Below are 25,738 nucleotides of genomic sequence, written 5' to 3' on the forward strand. Positions count from 1 at the left end.
CCTTCTTGAAGGTGGCACCAGTGTAGAACTATGGAGTGAGGCATATCCGTCGCATTCTGGTAAACGTTTTTTTTCTTAATGCAGGCTCTGTCACTGATGGCAAATCCAGCTCACTAACACAAGAAAAATCGCAAGGAAGGCGACAGTTCCTGTGCCAAGATTGTGGTTATGCTACAACTTTCCGCACAAACTTCAAGCGCCACCAGAGGACACACACTGGGGAGCGGCCCTTTGAATGCAGACATTGCGGCAAGAGCTTCGCAGTGAAGATGACCCTGGTAGACCACATTTACACCCACACGGGCGAGAAGCCACACAAATGCACGCATTGCAGCAAAAGATTCGCGCAGAAGGGCGCCCTGATTGTGCACCTCCGTACTCACACAGGCGAGAAACTGTTCACTTGCAGTTGTTGTCCCCAAAGCTTCACTCAAAAGAGCCACCTAATAGACCACCTTCGCACCCACACAGGAGAGAGACCATACAAGTGCACCCATTGCAGCAAGAGTTTCAAAGTGAAGAGAGCACTGGTAGACCACCTTCGCATCCACACAGGCGAGAAGCCATACCAATGCCAGCTGTGTCCCATGGTCTTCACAAGGAGGTCGACCCTAAAGAGTCACGTGCAAAAAAAACACTAGAATTGAAAACTGCTCCTTCCTCACTTTTGCTTGCAAACGTTAGCGTGTAGGTAGCAAGTATCATGAACAGAATAGCCATGCAAAAATGTCCACTATTTTATAAAGCCCTAGCGTGCTATTTTGCAAGCTTTCATTGGTGACCTAAAGTGAAGTTTGTCCATCAACGTGCCTTCTGACAAAGACTATGCTGTGTTACGGTCTGCCATATTGACAAGGAGCATGTTTGATTTCGAGTTGAACGATTGCGAACACTTCTGGCTCTGTGCTCATAAAAATTGGAATGGCATGAGGAAAATGATTAGTCACAGATAAGTGGGGTTGTGTAGTAAAATTTCGTTTTACTTACTATAGAGGTGCTGTGTGCAACCCAGCTCTTGTGTGTTTCCTGTAGCAAAGCATTTTCTAGGCTGCCTAAGAAAGCCAGAACAGAATATTGTATACACTTTGAATGTTCGTTTTTGTGAAGTTTGCACATGAGGCATCATAAAGATTCCTTTTTCGTCCAAGATTGGTCTTTTCTATTTGGGCTTTGGAACTTCAAAACTTTGTGTTGGGTAGGTTAAAACAGGAAGCAAATTTTTGTCTGGAGATTATGTATTACCTTGATGCAAAGTTTTAGGCTACTGTGAATGAGAGACACTGTTTCTTTGATCTTTGAGTTCTTTTTTCAAGTGTTTTCCCTGTTAGATGCTTTGCAACATATAAGAAGAATTTTTTTTATCATTTATGCTGTGTGTTCTTTCCGGGTTGAAATAAAGCTGCACTATTGCTGGCATGGTTTCACACTATGGAGAAAGTAGTTGTTATTGCTGGGCTCTTTCATCTTCCGCTCCCTCCTGTGTCCAATACCAACAATTCTATTAGTAGTCATGGCTGTAGTAGAACTAATAGTACTTCAAGTAATTAACAGTATTTGAGTGCTCAGAATGCGCATGTAAAATGCATTGAGCAATTAAGCACAGTAGCTCATGCATTGAAGCGTGGGTCAGAAGTTTTAAGTAAACACTGCCTGAAGACATCTATTTTTTGATCATGATACAGTTAAAGTTAAGAGCATGTAAAACATTTCTTTTAGGTTCAGATGTATACTTGGACACAGTGAAGCACTAAAGCATTTTGTGTGAATCTCATTAGCCTAGCACTGAATGATTCTTTCTTTATGACCATAAGTATGGGGACACCTAGCAACAATGTGCACAAACTTGTTTGGTACCATGGTAAGGTCTACCTTTTCTTAATTATAACAATGCTGTCATATTATTTTGCCTTTCTTCCCTACGGCTATATGGTGCTGCAGTAAGTACTAGTGTCTGCCTGCACCGTGGTGCTGCCACCTTGAGCACGAATGTAATCTACTTGTTTATTTTCATAATGGTGCAGAGTTCCTTGGAATGACTCTCTCTCTGTTCTTCTGTCTTTAAAGCATTTTTTTTGTTTTTGTTATTACTGGTGTCATTGTTATAAGTAGTGGTGTGACAGTTTTAACAGTTGTATTGGCTTTTTCCTTTTTCTTTTCTTGACATTGTACTTGTACAGGTGGCTAGCTTGGTGACAGCCATGTGTGTCCAGTGGACATCGGTAAAACCAGATGTAAAGCAGCATGTGAAAGCCCACAAGAAGTGAGCTGTTTCAGTATCACTTTTACCTGAAGGCATTCGCATGCAAGCAAAGACGAGAATACCGTAAAAACAGCATTTATCCTAAGGCATCTACTCCTCCATAAAGCTCCTGCTCATTCTGCTAGCTTTCAGTGATGCACTTGTGTGCAACCTTCATGCGTTGTGCTGATTGGCCAGCTTAGTTGCGGGGTCTTTTTTAATGGGGCAGTGTATGGTTTGTGTGGGTATAAATTATATATGAAAGCACCAAGAGAGGATGTGGTAACTTCACTGCATGTTGGGATTGTCATTTCAATGTGTCTGAGCTCTTTAACCTCAGTTATGTGCTTCACAGTTCATCATCCTTGGCTGGTATCTACACAGTGCGTTCTTGGTATTCATGGTGACCTCAGCGATCAAAAGTCAGCTGTATTACATAACTACTTGCATAGTGCTGTGTGCCTTACCACCTAGTGCTTCAGGGTTGTGGTTTGCATAGTGTAGGTATGTCTCTTTGTGAGAAAGGTTATTAGACCATCCTCAGGAGTTTGCCAGGCCGTTCTCCTCTAATTCAATGGTTTCTTTAAAGGACAGTAGCTACAAAGCCTTCAGTTACTGTATCATTGTCATGAGAACAGAATTTTAAGAATTACACGAATTTGGGTAATGGATGATGTTGGCTCTGGGAGGCCAGTGGTGTTTTTTATAATTGTTGATGTCTTTTGTATTGCATCAACACAACAACGTACATAAGACTCCATTTCATATCTTGTTCGTATCGTGTGCGGTGGAGCAGAAGGAATGAGGGCATGCTGACGAGTAGCGGATGTGTGTACCGTATTTTACACGATTGTAGGTCTACCTGTTTTTTTTTTTTAAAATTCGAAGTGGGGGTCGACTTACCATCGATACCAAAGCATGCCATCATAAATAAAGGCGAGACAAACGAGATATCAGGGATGCTACAGCGTGGTTTCATTTTTCCTGTGGGGCTCTGTCGCATATCTCTCTTGGTGATGGCCTTGAGCAGCTGCTTTGTGAACGCGCAGAACCAGCAGCCTGCCCAAGCGCGGCGGCGATGGCAGTTATGGATAAGTGGCGGACTGGTACTCGTTTCCCTCCCCGTGCGTGGCTGGAGACTGCGGCTACTATAAGCTGTGATGGCCCAATAGCGCTGTTGCGTTCTGCTCTTAAAAAAGACGTGTCAGCGTCCTCAAAGTTTTTTTTTTTTACTTTAACTGCGCACTCGGCGCTCAAGGGAGTCTCGATAGTTGTTGAAAGGGCCGCTGTTCCAGTTGCGGGAGCACGGCCACCACTGTACTGCCACTCGGAACGGCAGTGGTGTCAGGGAGTGTTGGTAGCTGACGGAAGAGCCGACACTGGTCACGAGTAGTTTGTCTTTAGATGTGACATATTTGATGACCGCCCGCCCACCATGTTTTACCACTTTTTAACGTAGTGCTTCGTCAGTCGTTATTTGTGCTCTGGGCCCGGTAAGAGTTCGGCGCTTGTTCATGGCTATATTCAAGATGATTGTCATGATTTACGCTGAAGAAAAGAACTGCGCTGCGGGGAGCACGGTTTACATCTCGGAACGGGTGATAAAGGTGTGGCAGCTGCAGCAAGGCAGAATTTTCAGCTGTTCCATGTGATTTCGTGATGTTGCTATATGTGAAGTGCGGAATATCGCTGGACGATGACCTTAGACTGATATGCTGTGGGACCGCAGCAGCGATCACGGCGACAGTGCTAGTGAGGACGATGGCGTAAGGGCGGATGAGTAGTCCAGTAACTATACACTTTAGTTTTGGAATGGCACGCTTGCGCACGGCAGCCGATACCGTCTGAGGTGGCCAGGTAATGCTATCACATTCTGCTATTAAAGGGGAATCTTAAGGGTCCTCTAAGTTTTTTCTCCCCTGATATGAGATAAGGGGTGTTGACTTGCATTCGAGTCGACTTACAATCGTGTAAATACGGTAGTTTGCTTTGGAGCACAGGAAAGCAGTAGTCTGGTGGATGCCCCTCACCTCGTTCTCTTCGCTTGCACTCCACTGCGAACAGGTTGTGACATCGAGTAAAAAAAAAAGTTGTAATGTGGAAGCTTCAATTTTCTGCTTACATAAATAGCCCCTGCATGCAAATGTCTGAGTTGCCTACTCTGTTTCATGAAACTTTCTGCCTGTGCAAGTGCAGAAATTGCTTTTGTGCTATTTGTGTGACTTTTCCTACTGTGCTACCATAAACGCCTTTATTGGTAACCTGCATTAGGTTCTCAGTTTTTTTCACAGGGCACTAGGTTCTCAACTTGATGCGACTTTGCTGTGGGCCTTTTTTCATCTTCCCACTGTGCATAGCAAATCCATCCTGCATGTGAGACTCATCGGGTATATGCTGACTGCTTGTGAACCTAGCCTAGAAGCTTCCATATCCAAAGCAAGGTGGCTCACAGGAACATACCAGCATCTCCTGGTATGGTGGAGATATATACAGGCACTTCATCTGACTTTATTAAATGACGAAAAATGATCTCACTAGTGCTAACAGTGAGATGCTTTTCTGACTTTCGAATGTTCAGATACCTCTAATTGTCCCTTTTGTAGATCATTTCTCTTCAGCAAATGCCATCTTTCTGCACTCTGTGCTGTACCAGCTTGCCCAGATACAACGTAAACTAGGTCCAGCTTCTATTGTTTGGAAATAAAGCGATAGCTTAATTAGTAGTAGTAGTAAGAGTAGCATAGCAATAATAAGTGGTTCTAGGGACAGGTCATTTGTACGTTCTCGTGGATTGGATTGAGCAGTTAACCGTGCCCATCTTTTATTTTAAGGCGGAAGCCTTTAATGCCTCATCGTTGTAAACTGGAGTTGTCAACAGAAATGTCACGCTTTTCAATTGGTCGATATGGTCAAAATGGAAAGCAGCAAAACCGCTCTTCCGCCTTATCGCACTTTAGGTCAACAAAGTGCCCATCTGAATTTTTTTTTTTTACACATTCATGGCGAATTGCTTTGTTCATTTTTGCAAGCGTGGGAGCTTTGATTTAGATCAATATTTGAGTGGGTAAACAATTGCAGAGAATCAATGACCCCAATTTCCTGAAGCCATGTTTCTGGAGATCTAATATTAACTCAGAATTTTAGTTTTGTTGTAAGTTTAGATGTTGCAAGTATAGCAGCATGAAAGCTACTTCTCTGTTGAAAGCGTACTTGAGTGCAAAGCAATAAGTTCTGACTTTTCCCCAAATTTGCTTTTTTTGACATTCTAGATTAATGTCTTTTGCTGTCTATGCCTAATATTCACTTTTCCTCTCTTCAGTGAGAAACGCAAGAAAGAGATGTTTTGAATCTTTCACATGCTTGATTTCTGATTTTCACACGTCTTCTGACAGTGGATGCCTCTTTAAATCTCAAGAGTGTTGGCTTTGCACTCTTTTGTATCTTGTTTGTAGCAACTAGCTGAATTGTTGTTTCGAATGTATATAAGAGCTTTCCGACTGGATGTAGCTCCTTGAATCCAGTCAGCTGAGTGCAAGTACCTGAATTCTTCAGCAAGCACTGGAATGACCCAGTTCTACTGCTGTCCACATTCACCTTTGGTATCCCTAGTCTCATGAAACACTGCAGTCATTACGCTTTTTGGTCTTGCTTCCGGATTTACGCCGTGCGTCCTCAGCCTGTCGCAGTTCCAGTTGTGTTGATGTGGGAAGTCTTAAAGAGATATGCATGAATTGTGGTAAGATATGTCTGGGGTATATTTTCTTTTCTTTTTTTTTTCAGGTTGTAAGCGGATCTTCTGAGATTTCTGACAAAGTGCGAAACACCACTCCATAAATCAAATTACTTCCGGCCGGAACATTGTCACTTCCTTCCTTTTACACTGCAGGCGAAACTGTTTCACTTTGTCTCGGAATTTGCTGTTGGTGCGTTGGCACATTTACAAATTTGAGCAGGAGTGCTACATGATGCTTACCAGCTTGCTAGTATTTTTATGAATTTACATTGGATATCCTTATCTGGATTTCACAGCTCCTGTTCTCCTCCAATCTGTTTCATACTTTGCCTTGCCAGCAGTAGTGTTCCTGAGGTGCAGTGTTTGCCAAGATGGTGGCTGTATTTGCCCAGAAAGGGCTTTTTGATAATTGTATCTGTTTTTTACAGGTATTGCAGCTACACAATGCACCTGGACTCTACAATAGCCCTGCTCGAAGCATGAAAATTGCTCACCAGATTGAATTGCTTTTTTGCATGGCACTTTACTCTGAATTAGATGTGACCTTGCTATTGGCCTGTATTGTGCTTGGATGGCTCACAGGGAATGTATTCCACAGGCGAGTTGCGCCAAGGTGTATATAAACTGGTAGTGAAGCTTGCCTAAAAGGTCATAGTACTTGCGAAAGACACCTCGAGCCTTAACACTTTCTCTTGATATAAGTAGTTAACCTAAGCAATTGTGACGTTTTAGAAAACTGAATTTATGAGTGCTAACATTTTGGGCAAGGATTGCAAAATACTTTCCCAAGTTCACATTTCAACTTCGTGTTTTCTGTCCTGTAGTTTGTTTTTTTCTTTAGCACATTCCATCTCTCTTCCCTCTCAGTTGCCAATATGTTGTTTAGCCAATATGCCAATATTGCCAATATTTTGTTTAGACTAAGTCTGGCTGCCACTCTTTGTAAATGAACCTCGCCTAAGAGTAGCAGTAGCAGCAGTTATAGCAGTAATAGTAATATTCTCTTTTCATGTGGATGTGCTTAGGGTGTGCAGTTACCAGTTAAGTAGAGCTGCATGTGACATTCCATTTTTTTGCATACATGATGCATTACTCTATTTATTTTCGCAGGCATTCAAGCTAATATGAGAGAAGCTAACAAAAAATTGTTGCAGCAAAATATGCCTCAAGGCAACTACTCTGGCTGACAGTTGTGTTCTAAAACGGCATGTTTTGGCAATTTTAACTTGTAATGAATGTGGGCACAGTGGGCCACCGCAAGATTTTGCTAATGGTACCTCGGTTGGTGTCTGTGTGATTGAGTGGCAACTGGGCTTTGGGAGAATGTTCCTGTAAGACATGCACATAAATGCACATAGACAAAAGTGAGTTCAAGCTTCATGATTGCGGTTCATAAAATATGCTGGGTATTGCACTTCCATACCATTTGAAGTCTTTCCCCACAGCAATATATGAGATGAAGTCTCCTGAAACGAGCCTGTGTTTATGCTGTGCTGCTTGAAGAAATGGTATGCCTTGTTGCTGTTATATTTCCAGAAATATGGCTGTCTTGCCACTTTATTATGATTGTTCTTTTTGCATCATATGTGCACTCTGAACATTAATGAGAGTCTGTGTATGAGTGGCCGCCGTGGTGGCTTAGTGGTTATGGTGCTCAGCTACTGACCCAAAAGACGAGAGTTCGATCCCGGTCGCGGCAGTCGAATTTCGATGGAGGCGAAATTTTAGAGGTCCGTGTACTGTGCGATATCAGTGCACGTTAAAGAACCCCAGGCGGTCGAAATTTCTGGAGCCCTTCACTACTACGTCCCTCATAGCCTGAGTCGCCTTGGGACGTTGAACACCCATAAACCAAACGAGTGTATGAGTGTCAGGTGTGTAAACAGTTCGAGGGTGGTGAGGACCCAAGCCCTTTGACGTGAGGTATGTGCGGGGTTCGATCCAGTGTTGCTGGGTGCCCACCAGTGATGTGAAAGCTGCAAACTTTCCTCTGACCTAGTGCTCAGGTTATCTGTGGTGAAATGCTTGGAAAATGGGCCTTTGACCCCACCTTGGATAAGTGCAGATTCTCTGTGCCACGGTGCACTTTGGTTGTGGCTACCCTTGATCCATAAGAATCCATCATGATCATCAAGAATTCAAAGCAGGCTTGATAAGCGCCTTGCTTAGTCCTTTCTAAAATTCTTGACATGCCCAGTAGCCAATATCATTTCTCAATAATAAGCAAAAGTGAGACGGATGCAGAAAATATGCAGTTTACATCACTGCATGCTTTGCAAATGGAAGTGACAAGTAAGACTGCAGCCTTGTATATTTTGGTACTGCATCCCATTTTAAATGTGAAGAGTGTTGGATTTTCACTTCTTGCGTCTTGTATGTATACTGGGTATCAAAAGAAATTGTTTGGCAAATCAAAGTCATTTTAGGTTGATGCAGTCCCTGGAAGAAAATCTACACTGCTCAAGTATCTGAATCCTGCAAAAAGCAGCTGAGTGATCCAGTTTGTTTGGTGTCTGAATGCATCTGTGATATCAGACTTTCTATGAAAATACTAGTTGAAGGCTCCTTTCTTTCTGCAACATTCTGCATTCGCATCAGCCAACCTTCGCTTTTCACAATATCGCTTATTATGCAAATGAAGGCTGGAAAAGAAAGTACATGTATATAGACACTTTTGTTGGGTTTTATGGGGTTTAACATCCCAATGTGACTCGGGCTATGAGGGATGCCGTAGTGCAGGGCTTGGGATAATTTCGACCACCTTGGCTTCTTTTATGTGCCCTGACATTGCACAGTGCAAGAGCCTGTAGCATTTCAGCTCTAATGAAATGTGACCATCGAGAGTGAAATTGAACCAGCATGTTTCAGGTTGGCAGTCGAGCATCATAACCACTGATCCACAGCGGCAGCTTTGAATAGAGATGGAGAGCTTTGGCTGAAAATAATTATTCTTTATTTGTTTTTCAGGTCGTAAGCCTTTCTTCTGGTATCTTCAATGAAGTTCAAGTCCCATCATATTATTGACTGCTTTTGTGCAAATTATTTTGCTGGCTTTTTTCCTACTGCAGTGCAGCATGTACTCTGATGAGCATTGTCTTATCCAAATTTGTTGTAATAATCTGCGGCTCATTAATTTTGTACTTCAAGTTTTGATGTCAGGCTTTGGCATCTCTCCACTATTTATAAATTTTGCCCCACATATTTAACTTTACTTTCACCAGAGCAGATGCTCTCCTCCCATCTCACACCTTCCCTACAGGTAGGATTGCAGCTTTGTGTCAAAGTATTCCTCAGATGCACGATGTACTTTTTGCACATTTTCACGAAGATAGTTGCACATGCTCAAAGCACCTTTTGTGACGACCAAACTGACATTGTTAACGGATGCAATAGGTGGTAGGAAGATTGTAGAAATGTGATAATCAAGTGGATAGCGTCGATGCATTGTCAGGTGTCTCAGTGCTGCAGCGTTGAAACCACACTTGTCATGTGCATGTCATGTTTTTAGGGTGCATGTCTGAGATTGTCTGAGCTTTGGTGGTCTTATTTCTTTGATGAGTTTTGAGCAATGATATACTGAATATATCCAATCTGTGGATTTAAAACAATAAAATGAGCAAGAAAAAAGCCCGACACAGGGCACACCTTGAGTTGTCCATTTTTTTTTCCGTTCTATATATCTCCAGTACCGTGGTGTTGCATTCTAAATAGTTTGGACGACAAATATGGTTAACCAGGTGTCCCCAAAATCTGGCTTATGAGCACTGAGGGGTGTGATTGTGTCGGGAAGCCCTATAATATATGCCGCTGTTCAGACATCGTGCTATGCCGTGCTTTGCCGTTGAATCTCATGGAATCAAATTTTCTTGCACAGATGTGAAGTGTGATATTGAGGCAGCCTTCTGCACATGGTCTTACGTGTAAACAACCATGATTATTAGAACTGCTTTAAACTTTGTGATAAATTTATTTTGTGTGCAGTTCTGTATTATTTCGCATCTTCAATTCTTTGCCAAGTTTTTGCTGTTTTTCGAGCAGATTATATGGGTCTCGTAGTTTTTTTTAAGTCATGCAAGTGGCGTGTAGTTTGATATTTGCACCGTAAAGTTGATCTCCGAAAAATGTAATGGTTGGAAAATCAGAGTGGTCCCCTTGCTCCATGAAAATTCATCTGGTGGATGTTTTTCATATTTTTACCTTTTTTTTGTGAGCTCAAATTAGAGAAAATACAAAGATAGGACAAACGGCGCTAAAGTCATACAGAGGCTCAGAATATTTGTAGCTCTTTATATATGCAACCACTTTTGTAGTGGCATGCTGTTACTGACCTTCTGTATGCTGCATGTTATCTGCGTGTAAGCTAGGAGAGGAAGAATGTTTTTTGTCAGGTCTAAGCTTTATTTAACTTTGACTTGCTGACTTTGGCACCCAATGTGTCAACAACATAAGAGTGACTGATTAGAGGCACCTTCATCATTTATTTACCCTTCTTGAAGGTGGCATCAGTATAGAACTATGGAGTGAGGCATATCCCTTGCATTTTGGTTAACTTTTTTTTTTCTTAACGCAGGCTCTGTCATTGATGGCAAATCCAGCTCGCCAACAAAAGAAAAAACGCGAGGAAGGCGACAGTTCCTGTGCCAAGATTGTGGTTATGCTACAACTTTCCGCGCAAACTTCAAGCGCCACCAGAGGACACACACTGGGGAGCGGCCCTTTGAATGCAGACATTGCGGCAAGAGCTTCGCAGTGAAGATGACCCTGGTAGACCATATTTACACCCACACGGGCGAGAAGCCACACAAATGCACGCATTGCAGCAAAAGATTCGCGCAGAAGGGCGGCCTGATTGTGCACCTCCGTACTCACACAGGCGAGAAACCGTTCACTTGCAGTTGTTGTCCCCAAAGCTTCACTCAGCAGAACCACCTAGTAGACCACCTTCGCACCCACACAAGAGAGAGACCATACAAGTGCACCCATTGCACAAAGAGTTTCAAAGTGAAGTCTGCACTGGTAGACCACCTTCGCATCCACACAGGCGAGAAGCCGTACCAATGCCAGCTGTGTCCACTATCCTTTGCGTGCAGGTCGAACTTTAATAGGCACGTGCAAAAAAAACACTAGAATTGAAAACTGCTCCTTCCTCACTTTTGCTTGCAAACGTTAGCATGTAGGTAGCAAGTATCATGAGCAGCATAGCCATGCAAGAAAGTCCACTATTTTATAAAGCCCTAGCTTGTTATTTTGCAAGCTTTCACTGGTGACCTAAAGTGAAGTTTGTCCATCAACGTGCCTTCGAACAAAGACTGTGCTGTGTTACGGTCTGCCATATTGACAAGGAGCATGTTTGATTTCTCTGGCTCTGTGCTCATAAAAATTGGAATGGCATGAGGAAAATGATTAGTCACAGATAAGTGTGGTTGTGTAGTAAAATTTCATTTTACTTACTATAGAGGTGCTGTGTGCAACCCAATTCTTGTGTTTCTTGTAGCAAAGCATATTCTAGGCTGCCTAAGAAAACCAGAACAGACTATTGTATGCACTTTGAATGTTGATTTGTGTTTAATTTGCACATGAGACATGATAAGAATTCCTTTTGCATTCAAGAGTGGTATTGCTATTAGGGCTTTGGAACATTAAAATATGTGTTGGGTAGGTGCAAACATGTAGCAAATTTTTGTCTTGAGATGATGCATTACCTTTGTGCAAAGTTTCAAGCTACAGTGAAAGAAAGACACTGTTCCTTTAATGTTTGAGTTACATTTTGAAATATTTTGTCTGTAAGATGCTTTGCAACATATACGAATCTTGTGTTTGTTATTTGTGCTATGTGTTCTTTCCTGGTTAAAATAAAACTACAGTTTTGCTGAAATGTTCTCACATTATGGAGAATGCAGTTGTTGCATTGTTATTTCATCTAATGCTACCTCCTGAATAACATTGTCTAATTTTGGTGTACAGGAGAGTGGCCAAGCTTCAAGTAAAAGGGGAGAAGCTTGAGCAAGTTCGTGTGGTGTCATAATGAATATGCCTGCGTGAATGACATAGTCGTGAAAGGAGATAATACAAGTGCTGTCCCCATCATGTTCCTGTTTTTCGTGCTGGTAGGTTTGCCATGATTTTAAGTAAAATTTATAATTGCAACGCTTCCAATGAGGGACAGAAATGTTGCCCAGTTGATACCTTTCAGATTTGTGCAGTTATAGATGCATAAAAGGACCAAGAGAGTGTCAGGTATCGTTTATGTCCAGGCATTATGTCAGTCGGTAACTTCTTTGTAGTACAATAGTAATTCCCATCTGCTCTGTATGTGTCCCTACGTTAAAAGTATGGACTGCACCCTTGTTATCTGTGATGACTTGAATTACAGATTTTCATATAAGAGACGAGCTGCTTAGCAACCATTTGCATATTGCAGTGTGCCTTACCATGTAGTGTTTCAGCAGTAAATGTCATGGTGTACAGAGCGTAATTGCATTTATTAGATATATTGCTCAGTTGACAGGGGCTTGGGCAGCCCTAAACCCAGAAATGTGCATGGTTTGCCTACTGTGCCAAAATATATTGAGCATTACACCATGTGTCGCTTTCAGCAATTGGGCAAAATACGAATATGTGGAACACACTTCATTCTTTATGAGATTAGACACACAGACATTATCAGAGCAGTTGGTTGTTAAGGGAACACATAGGTCAAAAAATGACAGATTTTGCCGAAAAAAAACTTCTTTCATTCTCGCTTGTTTTATTTGTATCACAAAAACCCCTAAAGGCCCTCACTATGAGGGTATTACATGAAGGGTGTCGAAAGCGGAGAAGTACCAGGACGCAGTGTAAACTTGCAATTACAGCAACATGGCAAAGAAAACAATAACGAAAGCTAGAAAAACAAAGAGATGGATAGGCTGCAGATATCAAAATGTGGCAGAAATACAACATAAAATGTGGACATATCAAAGAAAGCAACAAATACAAAAAATGAAAATTATAAACACAGACGGTAAGCAGACGAAAAGTACCTGGAAAACTGCATGGCTCTTACTTTTTTAAAGCCCTTGAAATATTGTTGCATTCATTTTAGTTGCGATATTAAACGACAGCCGATTCCAGTCAATAATGGTTTTAGGTAGAAATATTTGGCAGATGTTTTTGTGTGGCATATGGTGTGCTTGGTCTTGAAAGATTGGTCACAGCGTGAATGGAAGGACTGCTTAGGGTGAGTGAAAGAAATGATTGTGAAGCAATTAACTATGATAAATTACTCTGAAAAAGTGTTAGGCGAACAAGCTTGCGACAGTGAGAGCAGTGATCTCATCCAGCCTGTGCTTTTAACACCATGACACCACTGAAACTTGAGCAATTTGAAGAAATGAAAAGATCATCACGATTTTGCAGGGATTCGATATCTATGATGTAGGATTTCTCTGGGTCCCATATTGCTGAGGTGTATTCGATTTTAGGTCCAATCAAACCAGTATAAGGAAGCATAGGCACCAAGTTTTTAACCTGCAGGAGGGGGGGGGGGGGGGGGGAGTTAGCACCCTCTCTTTTTTCATTCACCCTCCCCCCTCCTCCAGGCATGCTCCTGGGCAAGAGATATTTATTCATGTTACTCTCGGTATACACAGTACATTACAGAGAGGAACAGCAATTCACAGCAATATAGAAGATAAAAAAACGGTAAGGGAGCCAAGTTCTGATCTTTGAAAAACCCCATAACCATGTGGTACGGTAGAGGAATCGGCGTCATTAATGCTGACAAATTCAACACGAGAAGAAGGAAATCCACAGATCTAGTTAAGAACTGCAGTCATTGCTCAGCACACTTAGTTTATGTATTACCAGTGAGTTATTAACTTTATTGAATGCTTTAGCAAAGTCGTGAAATACGCAGTAAAGATGAAAAAGCAGTGTCCAAAGAAAGTGCAAGTCGTAAGTGAAGGAAAGTTTAGGGTTTATGGTTTCTGGGTATTTAACATCCCAAAGCAACTCAGGCTATGAAGGAAAGTAGTTGAATGTCACAAGAGAAAAACTTTCGGAAGCCAAGCTGTTAGAGAGAAGAAATTGTTATGCTCCAGAAAATTAACAAGATGTGTAAATATATCTGCCATTATTTTGCATGCTATTGATCTCAAAGATATGGGTCAATGGTTGGATGAATTCAGATTATCTCCGGCTCTATGTACTGGTATGACCACAGATGTCTTCCAGTCTTCAGTAGTACACCATGATGATACGATAGTAAGAATATGCATTTCATGATGGCAGAACTACACTCTTTACATTCCATATAAATTTGCCATTTATACCATCAATTCTGCTAGAAGATGTTAGTTTGAAATCGATAATCGGTATGATGCCTTGTAAGTCGAACATGGTGGGATCCATTGCAAAATGATCGCACAGCTGGAGATCGGGATGTCGAATAACATTGGACGAAGAAGGAAACAACTTAACGAAAGTATAATTTCATACAGTAGCACAGAGGTGGTCTTGAGCGGGTTCGCCGGTGGGTGCAATAACGACACTTTATTGGCGTTTCCTGGTTTTAGGGGTTAGTAATTAAGACGAGTGAATGCTCTGCTAAGCATGGTAATCCAATCTGACTCCATTGTTAAACTCGTGCTTCCCGTCAATTGACAGCAACTACACATCGTCGAAGTTGCAGCATGTTGCTCATCCTTGGGTCCGTTGAAGGTAAGCACATGCCGCATGCAGTTGTGGGAGTGCTGTCAGCTCCGTATACGCAACTGTGGCGAAGCACAGCGAGTCACGTGATTCGATATAGTTGCGGGATGAGTGAGTGTTGTTGGCTCAATGCGCACAGCTGGGGCGAGGTGTGGCGAATCACGTGGCATGAGGTCGGAGCCAACCGTCCGCTCCTCCTGGTTTGGTCAAACTTCACAGCCACACGACCTTCAGCTTTGTATGGGAGTAGTAGAGCTTTCGGTCTAAAACGAATATCAGCAGCTTACCCCGCAGCAATCCAGAGATCGACTTCGTCAAAGACTTGCGCGGGACGAATTTGGCCTGGCTTAGCTTAAATCAGCTTACTTGATTTCCAGAGTGATCAGCCATGGCCAGTTCTGCAGTTTTTCCCCAGATACCCTGGATAGATACCCCAGTCCCTTCCAGAACCAGCGTCGCGTGTGTCCCCGTTATTTCTATCTAGCGCGGCTGTGCTTCTGCGGCGGCACTTGCTGGCCTCGCGTTCTTATGTGTGTTTCACCCGCTCACGCCGACAACCTCTACAAAAATGAGACGCTAGACAGAACAATACAGTAGAAGAGGAGGCCAAAGTGATCAGTGAGGATGAAGTCTGAAAAGTGACAGCTCAGTCAGCAGTACCATGCCTTGAATATGTTTCAGTCGCATTGTGCTGGCAAGTTTTGCAAAATTTCAGTATATTTGCCAAGCTTGGCAGGAAGTATTTGAGCCTTTGTGTGGTCACTCTTGCAATTCACTGACGCAATGGCTTCCAGCTGGATGCATTAGTCGCCAGAAATAGGCCCATCAAATGGAAAGGGCAGCTACTGCATGGTGCATGTTGGACAGGTTAGCAGCCAACTGTAATAGACACACAATATCACGGTGATACTCCCAACCATGCAGTCACTGAACCAACTCCTTCCTTCCAGATCACTTCAGCTTCTTCTTCGATTGTGTGAACCCCGCTTTTTTGCCTCTGAATTATGTACATCAGTGTACAGCACATCAGAAGGAAAGGTGTGATAATTAGGTTTTTGGAAGTAATTTAATCTTTTGAAATAACACAAATGTTACTTCGAACTCTCTTGATGCTGTTATATCTACGATCACACAAAATTAGTCCATTCATTGCAGAAAAGTCAACAACAAAGAGAAGTGGCCTGCAATAAAAGCTGTGACTGTAGGATTCATTCAGAAACTTCTGTGACAAAAACTGCACAACCACATAAGTGACGTAATTGGAAATTTTGCCTGCAGCAAAGGCTCGCTTATGCAAATAAGTTCAAATTGTCAATGAAATATCGCTGAGAAAAATACAAGATGAAATGGCAAAAAGAAAACTGTTCAAAATAGGATAAAGAGAAATCGGTCAGCAAGTGCTGCAGCTTTATTTCTACCACTAAAGTACAAGCAGTGGACACCAACAGGATATGAAACATTGAAGTATGCTCTCATGAGATGCAATGCGTACATCGCTGTTGAAAATTAAAAATGAAAGGCAGTGATCACTCTGTGTTTCCACCAGAATGGCTCCAAATAAATACAATGTACCATTTCAAGACAGGGATCGCCCAGTCTAATTGGGTGATCCCTCAACACAGCTTTGCTTACAGGATTCTCTGTAAACACTATCAAGAAAACTATTAGACTAACAAAGCGAACATCATCTATGACAGTGTCATAGTACTGCTACACCTTTCTTTTTTTCTTTGCAGTCATAACATGAATTAATAAATCACAATTCTTACTCTTTTTGTTTACAACACAGACTATAGGGTCTCATCCAGAAATATGTCTTCCTAATCAACCCCATAGCTGCAGTCATGCTAACCTCAGTATTGCAGTTACAGCGAAAATAATGCTCAGTAAGCCATACTGCAGCATGCAGATAATTTTGCCACACACTTGATTCACATAGATAGATCAGTCAAGACAAGTTGTAGATGGTCACACTGAAGGGAGTTTTTTCAATTCTCCATCTATGTGACACAATACACACAACAGAGTATGGGGATGGTAAAAAATCAGTTTTTTTAAATTAGACCCAACATCTTGATACAACCAATAAGAAAGTTACCCGAGATTCATTTCATGCGTTCAAAACCCCACATTAGTAACAGATTTCCAAATCACTCTCAGGCAGCAGAGAATGAAGCGCTGGAGCTATGATATTTTGCCTGATATGTGCAGAACAAAGCTGCAGATCGAATATCATTCGAAATGTGGTACAACTCTTACGACTAAAACAAAAAAAAAGTGTCAGCCAAACTTTAGTGCAGTTTAGCGTGCAAGAAACAAGAACCAAGCACTGTAAAAAATGGTGAAACATGTTCTGATAGCATAATGCCGAGCAGAAAATTATGAATGGTTGGGGAAAGAAAAACACTGCATTAACTTTGCAATGTTGGGAATACAGGCAATGCAAAATTGAGGACAGAATTAGCATTTCCATTTACATCCCACCGCACCAGCTAAAAAAAATGCACCAGGCCACACTTTTAGGTCAATTCATAGATACAACAGCAATAATGGAACAAAGTCCTTCTTATGTCTCATGTAGTGCCGGAGCTCCCATTTCGCTGGCTGGCCCCCCTGGAAACAAGCGCTGCGCGCTCGCCGACGCTCAAAGCAGGCCCAGACTTTCTCGGACAAGTCGCGACATGCAGCGTGACTCATCCCGTCGGCGCGGCGCCGACACGGACCCTTCCTCCTTTCCTCCTCTCCGTCGGTGCGAACTCCTCCGGCGCTCGCCGGATCTCAACCATTGGTCTAATTTGAATGGTGGCCAGTGATTGGAGGATTTGAACGGCTGGCTGCCGTAACCGTTTCCAGCGGCTTTAAAAGCGGAGCCGCGCTGAACCCGAGCAGCAGACGGGCAGCAGAAGAGCCATCACGCCGGAGCTACGCTCGCCGCCTGGGTCGCCCTTCTTCTTTGTGCTCGCCCGTGGTGCTCTTGGCCCTTGTATCATGTAAAAGCCCTTGTACATACTGTACATAAAGTTCTTTTGACTCACCGTCGCCTCGACCGTTTCCTGGCTCGGACACCCAGTCCCAACAGTGGAGACAGCGGTGGGATGCCTAAGTCCCAACAGTGGATGGCAGCTGCGGGATCGACCGGCGTCAGCTACCTCGGCGCGGTGAGTGCCTGATGTTTTCCCCTCAATTCGCCAGACTTCTCTAGCACACGTGATTGTAGTTTAGAGTAGGGCTGTGTGTTGCACTGGAGAGAGCTTTGCTGTTTCGAGCCAAGTCGGAGCGCTTTGAAACGAAAGCTGGTGCAGAGGGAGTTAACGAGGCGTTGTTGGAAAGAATTACTTGCGCGTGTCATACTAGTAGCGCTATAGTAGTGAACGGCAAGGGAATTCTAAGAAAAGGGCAAACTACAAGAGGCTATTGTGCGCGATGGAGAACTTCAAAGTGAAGGAACTCATCGAAATTTGTGAAGAGTTGGGCATTGATTTGGGCCCCGCAAAACAAAAGCATGCGATTCTTGAGGTCATGCGGAAGGAGGATGTAACGGCTGAGGAAGCCAATGAGGCCTGGGAAGAGATCACAGAACGCCGTGAGCGCGAAGAGGCAGAAAAACAGAAGCAGCTTGAGATAAAACGGCGTGCTCGCGTCAGGAAACTGAGGGGCCTCGAGCTTGAAGCGCATGAGATGAGTTTCGAGAGATATGAAACATTATCCGTTCTTAATGAGACTAATAGTCGACAGCCGAGAGACAGGCCACGGCCCTTCGTGATCGCCGAAGATATGGCGAAATATTTGGCGGAGTTCGAGCGCGTCTGCGAGAGAAAGCGCGTTGAGCGGAATGGTTGGGCACAGAAGTTGGTAGCCCTGCTTTCTAGCGAAGCGTATGACGTTGTGAAGCGCCTGTTGGACGACGGCTTGGCGGACTACGATGAGCTGAAAAGCTTCTTACTGACGAGGTATAACGTGTCACCGATGGACCTTCGAAAAAGGTACCTGCGAGAGAATAGCAGCCCATCGTTTTACGATTTTCCCTACCAGTTTAAAGCCGACATTTTAGAGTGGCTCGAAAATGCTGAAGGGTCGGAAGATCGTGACACAGAGGTAGAGTGCGTAGCTGTAGAGCAGAGCTGCCAGTGCGGCACAGAGGAGCGTAGTCCGTACTTGGCAGATGTAACTGCTGCTGTAACAGTGGGAATTTCCCCGCATTCGCCAACCGAGGAAACCTCTATACCATCGGATAACGTAGTCACAGCATTGGACGATGCACTTACAGAGGTCTCGCCCATTGAGATTGTGGCGGAGTTACCGGAAAGCGGACCTCCTAGTGTGTCAGAAGTAGGAAAAGTTGCCGAACAGGGCAGAGAGGATGTCCGTCTGGACCTTAATGAAAGCACCAGTGCCAACGCAAGCGAAGTAGATGAGGACGGCACGCCGTGTTGTGCAGCGCGTTCGGCAGAGATGCAGAAACCCGAGACTTCCGATCAACGGATGCGGACGCATATAGAGTTTGCGGACGCTGAGTTGTGCGCTAGTGTTTGCAGCGAGCGATGCGAAACGAGTCCCGTGCTTTCGCTCTGCTCTGAGCTTTGCGACTTTCCAGAAAGCAGCTGCAGTAGCGGGAACACCGCGACTGAGTGCAGAGCCGACCCTCATCCGCAATCGGCTGAAACGCGTCAGGAGCACGACGCGAGCTGCGTGTCAACACTAATGTCAGGAGAAAACACTAGTTCGTCCGCGCCTGTAGAAGCCAAGGTGCTGGACGACAGTGGAGTACAGAACCTCCCAGACGACATGGGAGCTGTAGACGTCGTTCCTTCCGAGAAAGATGAGGACGAATGCGCACTCAGAGACGCTGAGCAGGAAGAGCGCAGCTTTGAGGAACTTAGTGAAGGCGCCAAAGACAGGTCTGATTTAGGTAGCGCACGTGAATCGGCTGAGAATCATAGTGACATTGTCAGAGAACAGGAACCTAGGCGACGAAAGCAGCATGTGCTTCCTCAGGAGAAAATGATAGGAAAGCACGAGAAAGAAAGCTGCAACCGGAAGGAAAGCCAGTTCCGAAAAGTGAGCTATCACCACAAGGTGACCGACAAACAGTGCTGCCGCCGAAAGGACAGTAAAGGCAAGCTCGAGAGAGAGAGCTGTCACCGAAAGACGATGAAAGGCAGGCAAAAGAAAGAGTGGTGCCGCCGAAAGATGAAAGGAAGGCATAAGAAAGACGATCGCCGCCGAAAAGAGAGAAAGGGCAAACGCGCGAAAACGGGTTGCCACCATCGGAAGCGCCAACGTCGCCGGCAAAATGACTCTAGTAAAGTAAGTCACTTCTACATCCCTGAAACTAGCGTCAGAATCAGAGCTAAAGAAGTGTTCCAGGCGTCGCTATCGCGCAAAGCGAAACACATAGGTCTGGGCAGTAGAATAAACTGCAAAAAGAAATCGTGCAAACATTCGCGCGGAAAAGTGCACCAAAGCAGCAAACCAAGATTCAAGAGAGCGCTGCCCGGGAGGAGAAAAATTAAGGAGCGGGACAAGCGTGAATTTTGCCGCCAGCACAGAGAGAGCGAGACGCGCAAAGGCGCGTGTGCTCAGGACGGCTCTCGCTTTCCACTGCAGTCACGGGAGCAACCGCGCTCCCACAGAAAGAGGCACGCGCGCGCAAGGAAAACGCGAGAACGGCTGAAAGAGCGAGAGATTGTACGAGGCCGCAGTGACAGGGGCAAGAAAATTGGCAAGAAACCGTCTAAGCGCTCGGCCAAGTACAGTTATCGCGATGGGAAGCCGCATGTCAGGATAACGCTCTCCAGTACGCGTAAAATCCACAGGCTGGGCAGAGGCGAACTACACATCGAGCGGAAAGGCAAACGGGTGCGCGAGAAAGTCAAGACTCGTGCAAGGTCTGACTTGCCCCCACGAACAGAGTGAAAGAAAGAACGGTCCCATCGGAAGCGTTGCGCACTCGCTATGGGACGTCGCGACTGGCGCGCGAAGCGCAAAGAAAGGGACAAGTTGCCAGTCTATGAAAGCGAATCGCTCTCGTACTGTAGCTCCCGTAGAAACTGGAAAGACAAGTACAGAGAGAAAGAAAAGCGCGTATACCGCGAAAGAGGCAGAGACATTAGCTACCGCGGTAGTAGAGAGAGAAAGAAAAGCGCGTCTACCGCGAAAGAGGCAGAAACGTTAGCTACCACGGTAGTAGAGAGAGAAAAGCGCAGCACAGCGAAAGAGGCAGAGTCACTAGTTTCCGCTGTAGCGGGTGTCGTTTACCGTCCGTTAGAAGCGAGGAAAACGCGAACGTAGACGCACTAAGCCGTGTGTTCTAAGCAAGGCTGGCTTCGCCTCCTCGTGACCTACATTTTGTCTCTTCGCGAACAGCTGTTTTAAGTTCGCTCGTAGATCGGGGAAAAATTTATGTCCTCATTTGTGACCAGCTGAGTGTTTTCTGGCCGGGTGATCTCAAGAGAGCGAATTTATTGTGCATTCATTTTATTCCGTGTTACGTGTTTGACACTTTGTTTGAGTTAATTACTTTTAAGTTCTTGTATCCCACATGTGTCTCTTGTTGAAGAGGGAACAAAAAGGGGGCAGAACTATTGCTAACGGAGTTTTGTGACTTTAAGTCTGGTGTATTGACGGGTGACGGAGGGCACTTGCTCGTGTTGGGTGTTGCCTGTTGTCGGTCGGTTCTTCGCAACATGCAGAACGATCAACGATCGATGCTGAGAAGCAAGCTCTTCCGAAGGACCGAGCGAAGCTGATCCAGTCACCTGGGCGACTAAGCTGCGGAGCAGTGATCCTGTCCTGACGAGAGGGACCCGTTCTCGGGAAGGAGCCTGGAGCTACCTGCGGCTGAACACCGGACGAGAACTTGGAGGAGCCTGGCGTACGAGCGCGCCCCGCATCCGAGCCACGCGGAAGTAGCTCGTCTTCGTGGCGCATTGTCTGGCGGCGGTGGTGCTGTAGTGCCGGAGCTCCCATTTCGCTGGCTGGCCCCCCTGGAAACAAGCGCTGCGCGCTCGCCGACGCTCAAAGCAGGCCCAGACTTTCTCGGACAAGTCGCGACATGCAGCGTGACTCATCCCGTCGGCGCGGCGCCGACACGGACCCTTCCTCCTTTCCTCCTCTCCGTCGGTGCGAACTCCTCCGGCGCTCGCCGGATCTCAACCATTGGTCTAATTTGAATGGTGGCCAGTGATTGGAGGATTTGAACGGCTGGCTGCCGTAACCGTTTCCAGCGGCTTTAAAAGCGGAGCCGCGCTGAACCCGAGCAGCAGACGGGCAGCAGAAGAGCCATCACGCCGGAGCTACGCTCGCCGCCTGGGTCGCCCTTCTTCTTTGTGCTCGCCCGTGGTGCTCTTGGCCCTTGTATCATGTAAAAGCCCTTGTACATACTGTACATAAAGTTCTTTTGACTCACCGTCGCCTCGACCGTTTCCTGGCTCGGACACCCAGTCCCAACAGTGGAGACAGCGGTGGGATGCCTAAGTCCCAACACTCATTACAAAAAGGCAAGCTCTGGGTCCAACTGAAAATTATTATACAGCTAGCACATCAGCCCATGGCCAGTGAATTTCCCAACTGCTGCTGTTCCCAGTTCACGCGTAGAAAGCCAAGTTTATTTATAGTCACTGACCCCTAAAATCTGACACATAACTCTAAAAATAACCGGTCCCTTCGGCAAAGAATTTATCGCCAAACTGGCAGACTCTACAATGCACAATGGCTGCCTGTAACTGCACTCCATAACGCTGGAAGAACGCCCCATTTATTTAAACAAAATATTTTTAGAAGAACATACTGCTCACAGTTCTTGAGCTGCAGCCTGCATGGGAATGTGCCTGAGCAAGAGAGGCTACTACAGGGTTCCATTCTTGTGGGATTTCAAATGACGTCTTAGTTTTGTCTTCTGTATGAAGGCCATGGGACAGAGGTGGCACTGGTGCGGCTTCTCACCCCTGTGAATGCGTACATGGTCCATCAGGTAGGTCCTCTTTGTGAAACTCTTGCCGCAGTGATCGCAGTGGTATGGCTTCTCGCCTGTGTGGATGCAACGTGCTGTGTCAGGGTGCCCCTCCCTGTGAAGCTCTTGCCACAGTGATCACACTGGTGTGGCTTCTCGCCCGTATGGACACGGATGTGCTGCACAAGGCTGTCTGCAGTAGTGAATGCCTTGTTGCAATGGCTGCACTTGTAAGGACGCTCTCCGGTGTGGGTTCGCTGGTTCCTCTTGAAGGTGGTGAGATACACTGTAGCATAGCTGCACTCGGAGCACAGGAACCGCTTTTTGCCTTTGAGCGATTTTTTATGCAAAGAGGAGCTGCAGCTACTCTTATCTGTGGTGGCCAAACCTGCACAATGAAAATGAACATGTTTTTTTAGATACAAAGTGTATGCCTCAATGCATTGATAACAGCTGGCACAAATACTGAGGTGAGTAAATGAATGGTAAAGATTCTCGAATTCAAGCTGGGAACATGCAGCATATTTAAGTGAGCCTCACATAAGGACAACCTTGGTTCCGCTCAGTAATGTGTTGTTTCTAAGGTGGCATACATTTTTTTGTTACTGATACAGCCAATAAAGTCCACCATCGGAGAAATTCTACTAGAGTGTAAAATCACAAGGAAGGCACCCAGAGCTTCTAAAAGTTGGAATAAACAAAATGACCATCCTTTCACAGCAGCTTAACATAAGGGTGGCCATTACAGGAAGTTTGCTTTGATGCTAATTTCTTCACATCAAGAAACTGGGAAATGGAAAGTGAATTCCCCTTCCATTTAAAGGCAGGACTGCACAAATAAGACAGGACAGAAACGAAAACGACACCACAGGTGCAGACTTCAAACTGTTTATTCTTATTCACGCTGTCCTGCTTTTAATTGAAGTAATCTAAATAGCCCGCAAGAACGTTCTACTTCTGAATTCTCCTACTTGTACCTGCATGTGCAATTATGACTGCTAATGGCTTGCATGCTGAACCCAACTTTGCTTTTTAGTATATTCTGTAACACTATGCAGAGTAAAGATACAGATGGGAAGAGAAACTATTAGCCTACCAGAGCCAACATCATCTATGACAGCGTTCCAAACACTGCTACACCTTTTTCTTTGTAATCATAATGTAAAGTAATGAATCACAATTCTAGTTGTTTTTATTAACAATTCACACTGTTGAATCTTATTGTATATTGGATGACGTTTTTTTTTCATTCTCCACTTATATGGCAAGTACCGGGAAGGTACTAGACTAAATTTTAAACTGTAAGACTGCCACACTGGTGGCTCAGAGGTTATGGTGGTCCTGAAAGGCATGGGTTCGATCCTGGAACCATGGTGGTTGCATTTCGACGTAGGCGAAATGCTAGAGGACTGTGAGCTAGTATGCACGTTAAAGCCCCAAGTATTCAAAACTATTCGGAGCTCTCCACTACGCCCTCCATCATAGCCTAAGCTGATTTGCTACTTTAAGCCTTGTAAAACCAAATCGCCAATAAGAAAGCTATATCAAATTTACTTAACACATTCAAATCCCCACAAAAGATTCACAAAGCCTTCTACAGTAGTCGAGAATGAAATCAGCTGGCAAGCACCAAGTGCTGCTGCAGCAGTAAGATTTAGCTTTATAGGTGCATTAAAGAGGATTCTAAGCTCGTCTTTTTATCACGGGAACTCAATCTACACACTCTGAGCATTTTAGAAACTTCGAATTATTGCCCTGTGCAACTGAATTCAATGTCCCAGTTCCGCCTTTTTTTTTAACTCACCTCCGAAAGCAGGAGGAGTCAACCAATGCGTGGAATGTCTTTCAGCCAGTCGCGTGGTGGCTTTGCTTTTTGTTTTTTAGGTTTCCGTGAATAATAAATAGTCTCAGTCACAGAACACACAGCCGCAAATCAGGCCCATGGAAATAAAAATATGCGTGAACTCTGCTTTGCGTATCAGTCCGCCGATGGCAGAGTGGCAAGCTGCCACGCAACTGGCTGAAAGGCACTACACGTGTTGGCTGACTCCTACTTTCATAGGAGAGTTAAAAAAAAAGGGAGCCAGGAAGTTTACTTCAATTTAGTAGAAAAATTGGCCTCACAGGACAATAATTCAGAGTTTCTAAGAATGCTTGGAGCGTGTATAGGTAGAGTTCTCGTGATAAAGAGATGAGCAAAGAATCAACTTTAGTGCACTTTTCAGCTTGCACAATAAAGCTTCTGACTGAGTGTTACTCGGAATGTAGTACAATACACACCAGAGCAGTAACTTTCATGACAAACACAAAAATAAAATGTCTTAGCAAAACGGTAGCATCGGTTTAAACTGTATAAACAAGCACCGAACACATTAAAAAAAATGTGACCAATGCTCATGCATGTTCTCATGGAATGATGCCAAGATGAAAATTAGGAATGGTGGTGGAAAAATAAGCACTGCATTAATTAACTTTGCAGTGCCTGGAATAAAGGTAATGTAAAATCTTGGGACAAGAATTAGCATTCCCATTTACATTGTACCAGCACAGAAAAAAATGCGCCAAGCCAGGTTTTCTAGGTTAATTCATGGATACAACAGCAAAAATGGAACAGAAGTCCTTCACATATTTCATTACAAAAACCAAGCACTGGGTACCAGAAAATAAACAGTCGAGGCACACAACATGCATTATGTGTGTGATTTTTTAGAACAAGTTTAAAAACAATTTTTCACATTTGAAGAGAAAAAAAGCCAGAGACCACACAATAAACATATTACAAACCAGAACAAACCTTATTACATAGCAAACACGTAGGCTCAAGGTCCATGCATTTTCTTCAAACCGTTGTCAAAGAACCCCAGGTGGTTGAAATTTCAGGAGCCCTTCACTACGGCGTCCCTCATAGACTGAGTCGCTTTGGGACATCAAACCCCAGTAAACCAATAAACCAATTATTTATTTAATGAGCCAGAAATCTAAACTGGTCACAGTCATTCATGACAAAAATTTCATGACACTTATTCACTAGCAAAATATGGCACCATGCATGACAAAACAATATGGCTAGTGTCTAAATGTCGCCTTGGGCCCACCTTCAAAGAGAAAGAAACATTGAAAACAA

The 25,738-nt window shown here is 44.3% G+C and overlaps 2 protein-coding genes across 3 annotated transcripts in view; one reads left to right on the forward strand and one right to left on the reverse strand.

The window, feature by feature from the left end:
• Window positions 1-131: 131 nt before the first annotated feature.
• Window positions 132-11,813, forward strand: LOC149336688 (uncharacterized). The gene is made up of 2 exons (XM_089554210.1): window positions 132-630; window positions 10,498-11,813. The coding sequence occupies exons 1-2, from the start codon at window positions 270-272 to the stop codon at window positions 11,097-11,099; spliced, it is 963 nt and encodes a 320-aa protein (XP_089410336.1). The 5' UTR covers window positions 132-269; the 3' UTR covers window positions 11,100-11,813.
• Window positions 11,814-22,146: 10,333 nt separating this feature from the next.
• LOC149336689 (uncharacterized) overlaps window positions 22,147-25,738 on the reverse strand; it is a 29,007-nt gene continuing 25,415 nt past the window's right edge. For both annotated transcript variants that reach the window (XM_089553043.1, XM_089553042.1), the window contains one exon: window positions 22,147-23,002. In XM_089553043.1, coding sequence (XP_089409169.1) covers window positions 22,632-23,002 — 371 coding nt within the window. In that variant the 3' untranslated portion in view covers window positions 22,147-22,631. The remainder of the gene's footprint in view (window positions 23,003-25,738) is intronic.

The sequence above is a fragment of the Amblyomma mixtum genome, chromosome 7 (genome assembly GCF_055824585.1).
Source record: "Amblyomma mixtum isolate Tamu chromosome 7, ASM5582458v1, whole genome shotgun sequence".
Taxonomy (NCBI): domain Eukaryota; kingdom Metazoa; phylum Arthropoda; class Arachnida; order Ixodida; family Ixodidae; genus Amblyomma; species Amblyomma mixtum.

Coding starts and splice junctions, on each gene's coding strand:
- LOC149336688 (XM_089554210.1), top strand. CDS start 270: ATGACCCTGGTAGACCACATTTACACCCACACGGGCGAGAAGCCACAC. Junction 631..10,497: donor CCTAAAGAGTCACGTGCAAA/AAAAACACTAGA, acceptor CTATGGAGTGAG/GCATATCCCTTGCATTTTGG.